This window comes from Tupaia chinensis, unplaced genomic scaffold, assembly GCF_000334495.1.
Source record: "Tupaia chinensis unplaced genomic scaffold, TupChi_1.0 Scaffold000140_1, whole genome shotgun sequence".
NCBI lineage: Eukaryota > Metazoa > Chordata > Mammalia > Scandentia > Tupaiidae > Tupaia > Tupaia belangeri.
Genome location: NW_006159610.1, coordinates 7702794 through 7710686, shown reverse-complemented (window position 1 = coordinate 7710686; position 7893 = coordinate 7702794). Strand labels below are relative to the sequence as shown.

Genomic DNA, 7893 nt, shown 5'->3' with positions numbered 1-7893 from the left:
CCCCATGGGGGACAGTCATGCCATAATCCCTTCTCCTCCATGTCTTCCTCCTTTCGGGATTTTAGGCACACCCCTACGCATGCACATGTGCCTGATATGTTCTTCAAGCTGCCGGGTCGGGGACGCGAATCATGCAGTCAACCATAGAGGATCCAGCTACCTTAACCCCCACACCACCAGCTGACCCAGAACTTATTTCAATGTGACCGAAGTTACCAGTTTTTTTCCCCCTCATGGTCAGTGTTTTTTCTGTGTTTTGATAAAGACAACTCTTCTTGCCATAGAGGTATCTCCTATATTATGTTATACAACCTTTGTATTTTCCTTTTGTATATCCTTAGGTTTTTAATCTGCTTTGGAATAAATTTTCATGCTGTAAGATCGGTGTCTCGTTTCATTTTTTCACCTTATATAGATATATAAAAAGCATCTTAAGATTTTGTATTGGAAACCCCTGCCCTAGGGTCTGCAGTGCTCCTGTGTTATGTAAGGTGCATGTGTGATGGATCTGTTTAGGGCACTGTATCTGTTCCAGGTTGCTTTGATTCCTGTAGCTTTAAAATAGGTCTTGATACCTGGTAGCAGTGGGGCTTTGTTGGTTTTATCCTTAGAATGCCTTGCATATTCTTGCCCCTTTACATTTCCACATCCATTTTAAAATCAACTTGTCAGGCTCTATGGATTTTGATTGAGATTAAGTTAAATCTGTGTCACTTGGAAGAGAATTAGTATCTTTACATTACCAAACTTCAGATCTGTGAAAATGATGCATATCTCCCTTTATTTAGTTTTGCTTTACAGTCTTTCAGTAACTTCTTAAAATTTTTATTAAAGAGGTTTTGGCTAGTTTTTATTACATTTATTCCAGTTTACTTGACTTTTTTTTTTTCTTTTTGGAGAAGTTTTTGCTATGGGATGCATGTGCTCACCAGAAAGAAAGAGAGAGACAGAGAGACAGAAAGCGAGAAATTACTCCCCAGAGGGGATGACCACGCCGCTATCCCTTCTCCATTCTCTCAGGATCTTGGGCACGCACATGCGCCAGGCGTGAGTTTAAGCCACCGGGTCCAGGACTTGAGCTGCGGTCGAATACATGGGAGTCCAGCGACATAGCCATTATGCCAGCTGCTGGTTCCTTACTTGCTTGACATTTTTTAAGCAAGTGTGCTTAGAGTGTTGTTGAATTTTCAGGTTTACTTTTTTTTTTTTTTTTGAGAGGTTTTTCTTTGTGCTATAGGGCGCGTGCACTCCCCAGGCGGACAGACTGACAGAAAGCGAGAAATCACTCCCCAGAGGGGATGGCCATGCTGCAATCCCTTCTCCTCCGTTCTCCTCTCGGGATCTTGGGTACACATGCACACACGCCTGGCAAGAGTTTTAAGCCACCGGGTCCAGGACGCGAACCACGGTCGACTATGTGGGAGTCCAGCGACGTAGCCATTACGTTAACTGCTGGTCCCAATTTTCAGGTTTATATTGTTGGTGTATGGAAATGTGATTACTTTCTATGTACTAATACTGGATCTAGCAGTCTTTGTTTTTCAGTTGATTCTTAACCATTTATGTATAGATACTTTTGCATTTTCTGTGTAACTAAAGCATTGCAAATGACAGCTTTGTTTTTCTTTTTTTTAAAGAATTATTTATTTAATTTGATTTATTCATTCGTTTATTTTAATTTGGCCAGAGAGAGACAAAGAAAAAGAGAGAGAGGGAAAGTGAGAAAGGAAGCCACCAGGTCTGAGACTCGAACTGTGGTCGGCCGTGTGGGAGTATTCAGCACTTTAACCATCACGCCACCTGCTGGTCCCTGTTTTTCTTTTCTAATCCCTGTACCTTTTAATTGTTTTCATGTTGTACCCTTATCAGCTCGCTCTTCCAGCAGTGTTCACTGGAAGTAGTGATATCACGTGCTCTCATCTTGTTCTTAATCTCAACGTCATTGCTTTCACATGGAGTTTTCCAGATACACTCTTTACCAGATTATAGAAATATCTTTTAAGTTTGCTAACAGGTTCTGCTCCTTTTCGATCATAAGTAAATGTTGAATCGAATAAAATATTTTTCCAATATCTTTTAAAATAGTCATATGTTTTTTTTTTCTTTTGCACTATCAATGTAGTGAATTTCACTAATTAACATGTTTTAGGGGCCAAGGATGGTATAGCAGTTACATTGCTGGACTCCTACTTGGCCAGCCACAATTCGAGTCCCCAACCTGGTGGCTTCTAACTCATGCCAGACATGCATGCATGCCCAAGATCCGGGGAGGAGAATGGAAGGGAAGGGATTGCTGCGTTGCTATTTCCTGGGAAGGGGTGTTTTGTCACTTTCCCTCCCATTGTCTCTGTCTCTCTGGTGAGCACACATGCCCTAAGGCAAAAAAGTGCTACAAAAATTGTTTTAAAAAGAATTATTTATTTAATTAATTTTATTTGTTGTTGTTATTTTTTAATTTGACCAGAGAGAGAGAAAGTGGAAGTGAGAAAGCAAGCTGCTAGGTCAGGGACTAGAACCATAGCCATATGGGAATCTAGTGCTTTAACTATCACGTCACCTGCTGGCCCCACTAATTAAAAATTTTAATGTTAAAAACCACTGTGTGTTCCTGGGGTAGACCCAATTTGGTATTTGAAGCTTTGCTTATAAATGAGAGTGTCCTATAATCATCCTTTTCAAGTTTAGTTACAAAATTCATGTTCTAAAATGTTAGAGCATAAGTTCTTTTTTCCTACTCCTTAGGGCAAATTTTATATAATATTAGACTTCTTAATTTGTGGGACCAGCAGTTGGTGTAATGGCTATGTCACTGGACTCCCATGTAGTCGACCGTGGTTTGAGTCCTGGACCTGGTGGCTTAAATTCACACTGGGCGCGTGTGCATGCATGCCCAAGATCCTGAGAGGAGAATGGAGGAGAAGGGATTGCGGCATGGACACCCCTCCCCGCGGGTGATTTCTCGCTTTTTGTCTCCATGTCTCTCTGTCTGGTGAGCATACGTGCCCTATAGCAAAAACCTCTCCAAAAGAAAAAAATATGTGGATATTTGATAGAACTTGCTTATAAGGTCACCTGAGCCTTAAGTTTTCTTTGTAGGTTGATTTTTAAATTACTAAGTAATATTTACAGGACTATATAGATCATTCTATTTTTTCCTTCTTTCTCTGTGGTTTATTTAACATTTTTCTGTATATGAGACTGAGCTCTTTGATTCTAGCCTGTTTTTTTCTAACACATGCATTTAAGGCTGTACATTTCTGCTCATGAGTTCTGCATCCCACAAATTTTGTTATGTAGTATTTATATTGTTCATCTTAAAATCATTTTCAGATTTTTATTGTGATTTATCTTTTGACTCATATCTTACACACATTCCATAACAAGTGGGTTCATGATGGTTCAGGATTTCTATGGCTTATAATTGCATTATTTCTGATGTCTCTACTGATGCTAAGATAATATTACCCATAATTATTTAGCTAGCGTGTAGAAAAGAGGGTACAGTTAATCTCTGTTTATGTTTCTATGTGCTGCAGAATTTGCTGGTGAGATTTTTACATGTCTTAGCTAAATTTGAATCATTGCATTATAGTTAAGTAAAGATTTTCAACTTATTTACATATTGACTTTATATTTCTTTATCTTAGCTGTGTTGGAGTAGAAGAACATCATGCTGTTGACATTGACCTGTATCACTGTCCCAACTGTGCAGTTTTACATGGTTCCTCCTTGAGTAAGTACTAGATGCTTAAATAAAAATTGATGTTCTGAACTTAATATATATGAGATAATATGAAGGAATTTAAAAATTTGTAGGAAAATGGAATTAGAGTAAGTTTACCTTGATGCAATTTCCTTAAAAAGAATTATTTAATTTTACTTATTCTCATTTTTAGTTCACCAGAGCGAAACAGAGAGAGAGAGGGAAACTGAGAAAGCAAGGTCCAGAACTCAAACTGCAATTGGCCATGGAGGAGTCCAGTGCCTTATCCATCATGCCACTGGCTGGCCCCTGTGCAAAATTTTAAAAAAATCCATGTGTAGTTTTTTTTAATAATACACATTTTACATGAAAATTTTGAAGACCCCCTTATACTTTAACAATAGTTTATTTAGTGATATTACACCCATCAAAATGTTTAGGGAAGATTTTGCCAGAGATATGTAGAATGCAATCTTTGTCTGAATTATTGAATAACTTACTAAATAAGCCACAAGCTTAAGAGGAAAAATGCTGTTTTTTTTTTTCTTTTTTTGAGAGAGATTTACGTTATAGGGTACATTTGCTCACTGAAGAGAAATAGAAAGGGAAAGTGAGAAATCACCCTCCAGGGCGATGGCCACACCACAATCCCTTCTCTTCCATTCTCCTCTCAGGATTTTGGGCACACATGCAAATGCACCTGGCATGTTTCAAACCACTGGGTCTGGGACTTGAACCACAGTTAACCATGTGGGTGTCCAGTGTCTTAACCACTGTACTACCTGCTGGCCAAGTACTATCATTCTTCATTGTCTTTGTAGAGCCCTCAAAATCAAGTACATATTTTCAGAGCTTTCACTTTGGGACTGGCCCTATAGTGCAGTGGTCAAACCATGTGCTTTGGAAGCTAGATCCCACATGGCTGACAGTGATCCCAGTGGTTTGAGACATATCCAGCACGTGTGTGTGTGTGTGTGTGTGTGTGTGTGCGTGTGCGTGCGCACGCACCATAAATGAAAAAGAGTTGCAGCGGGACCACATCCCATTAGGGGATTTCCCAGTACACATGCCCTTTGGCAATTAAAAAAAAAAAAGCCTACAATTTAAGAAATATAGTAAAACGGATTTTAACTTGAAACTGATTTAAACTGTTTTTATCTCTTTCACAAATAGAACATTTTTCAGTAATATTTGGGATAGTGTATAGAATAAGACTACTGCACACATAGGCAGTGTATACGTAGGAGAAAGGAAGGGTGTTGATAGACTAAAATACTGTTTACAATTTCTCAGTTTGGTTGTTCTATTGAGTATGACCTGGAGTCCTACCCAGCTACCCTCTGCTTAACCCTTCTCCTGGTTCCTAGCAAGGTAGAAGTTGAGGGGACAAGGCAGGGCCAGGTCCCAACCACACTCTTATGAGGGCAGGACACAAGCAGGGAAGCTGGGACACCTCATGCCTCCTCTGGAGTGCACCAGAGCGTAAGATGATACTTGTTATTAGCCTTTTACAGATGCTTCCCAGGAAAAAACTGAAACAGTAATCGTGGTTGCACAGGTATGAGGGAAAGTTTGTAAAAGGCTTTGGATTATAACTATTTCTTCAAAAATTTTCATTTAGTGTTTACAAAATTAAAGAGGAAACTGTAGCCTTTGTCTTTTTAAAACTGGGAAGAACCTTTGCCTGAACATACCTTAATAACTTGGGTTGGAGGTAGATAACCTCTGTGACCCCTCTATTTTGAATGCAGCTTTTTTTCCCTAGTACTTTGTTTTTTTAAACAGAAAATTTTGCTCTGATGTTATAAACAAATAATTTTTTAAAAGGAACTTTGTAGCAACTAACTACTCATCTGTAATTTTCTTAATTTTTTGCAAGAGACTTAAAAATTGAAGCTCTGTGAATGTATTAAAATATTTTTTTATAACAGTATAGGTTATTCTATTAGTTATATAGTAGAAAATTTGAGGTTAGCAACTTGGTAGAATTGTTACCTGCTAACTTGATTAGTTCATTGTCATAACCCCTTTTTCAGGGTCTTGTTCTGTGTAGTATTGAAGTATGTGGTACATACTTGTTGAGTATCCCTCGTCTAAAATGCGTAGAACCAGAAATGTGTTGGCTTTCTGATTTTTTTCAGAGTTTGGAATATTTGCTTATACATAATGAGATATCTTGGGGATGGGACCCAAATTTAAACACAAAATTCATTTATGTCTCATAATACACTTAATACATGTAACCTGAAGGTAGTTTTATATTGTCATGTTTCCACTGCGTGTGGTCAGGCATGAAATTTTCCACTTGTGGCATCAAAAAAGTTTTGGATTTTGTAGTATTTTGTAGTTTGGATTTTCAGATTAGGGATGTTTAACCTGTATATAACTTGAAATAATTGTTGACCAAGAATAATTCTTGGAAGAAATAAGTATATAATGTTGTTATCTCAAGGGAGACAACTAGAATAAATTAACAGTTCTAATTTACACTTTAAGTGTATCATCCCCAAGTGAAATAACTTAATTTAACTTCTATAAAATACCAAGTGAGTTATGAGTAAGGATAATGTACTACCACATGGAAATGCACTCTAATTTTTACTTTTCCTGTATGATTTAACTATTTAAAAAATCATGCTCACTAAATTGATTACATGGTCCTTAATGGGTCACGGCCTACAGTCTGAATAATGGTGCTTCAGGGAGAAGCTTGCCTATTTCATGGCCCTTCTTATGCTTAATGTCCTTGAAGACCATAGGATCAGGCCCTGGCTGTCTTCTAGGCAAATGTCTGCTCTGGGTGCTCCCAGGGAAAAATCCGAGACCCACTGATCTATTATCTTGATTTAAGGCTCATATCCCCCATGCCCCAACTCTCCAGCCCCAAATCAGGTAATCCCGTTTGATCCCTTTGCATCTGTTATTAAGCCTCTCTTGCTTCCCAGGGTTTCCTGTTCCTTTCAGAGTTCCCCAGGAATCTAAGATACCACTTAGATGTGTAATACCACTTAATATGGTAAATTTAGACTGTACCAACTCTTAATGAGAATTAAGAACTCAGTTTGAAGGCAGGATTTACCAAGTAGCCCAACACTTAAATAACTGTTCTTTGGGTTCCTCGGGCACATGCACTCCAAACACAACATTTTCTCTCCTGGCCTGTAACCACCACTAACACATTCCTTCGCTGGCTGACCTCATTTAAGAAATTCAGTCTGCTGTTGCAGTGACTGCTTTTATATCTAAGCGTGTTGGCCCAAAAGGACAGTTGTGTCCTTCTGTTACCTACTAGGCATGTTAACTGAGTAGGCAGCTCATCCGAGAGGAAATGATAGTAATTGGCAGCTTACTACATGCCAGGCGCTGTAATGGGTACGTACTTATATTATCTCCTCTGGTATTTGTAACAACTCGGTATGAGAAATGAGAAAGATGATCTAACTAGCTCTTTTATGTAGATATTGGGCAGGGCTGGAGTTAGAACTCATAGCTGTTGAGTCCCAGAGCCAGTGTGCTTCACTGATTACAGTGCTCTGCAAAAGTGAACATTGAAATAGTGCACTGGCGTAGTTGACTTATCGAATGGCAGCTTTGTTGTTGTTTTTTAAATAATGATGCTCATTGTTAACCGAGGAACTTGACTAGACTACATATATAATACTGATAAGAATGTGATTTTCTAACACTTTCCTGGAGTCATTTTGGCATTTCTAGGAATTTATTCTGAGGAGTTAGGGAAACATTAATGTATATGAATATATATTTCAACTTTGAAGAAAAATTCACAATGAACTAAGTACTTAAAAACTGGGCCAACAGGTGGTATGGAGGTTAAGGTGGCTGACTGAGTAGTTTGAGTCTTGGACCTAGTGGCTTGGGCATTGCGTTGGGCATGTGGGTATATGTGTCCAAAGTCTTGAGGGCAGAATGGAAGAAAAGGGATTGCAGCATGGCCATGCCCCCTTGGGAGGTGATTTCCCACTTTCCTCTTTCTTTCTTCCTTCCTTTCCTTTCCTTCCTTTCCTTCCTTCCTTCCTTCCTTCCTTCCTTCCTTCCTTCCTTCCTTCCTTCCTTCCTTCCTTCCTTCTTTCTTTCTTTCTTTCTTTTAGAGTTCTTTGCTATAGGCACATGCAGTCGCCAGAAAGATAGAGAGAGACAGAGAGACAGAAAGCGAGAAATCACCCCCCCCC

General features: G+C 38.9%; 1 protein-coding gene across 2 annotated transcripts in view; it reads left to right on the top strand.

The window, feature by feature from the left end:
- Nucleotides 1-3647: 3647 nt before the first annotated feature.
- Nucleotides 3648-7893, top strand: part of KDM7A (lysine demethylase 7A) — a gene marked incomplete at its 5' end in the record, with an annotated part of 54475 nt that continues 50229 nt past the window's right edge. For both annotated transcript variants that reach the window (XM_014586490.2, XM_006145042.3), the window contains 1 exon segment: nt 3648-3733. In XM_014586490.2, coding sequence (XP_014441976.1) covers nt 3648-3733 — 86 coding nt within the window.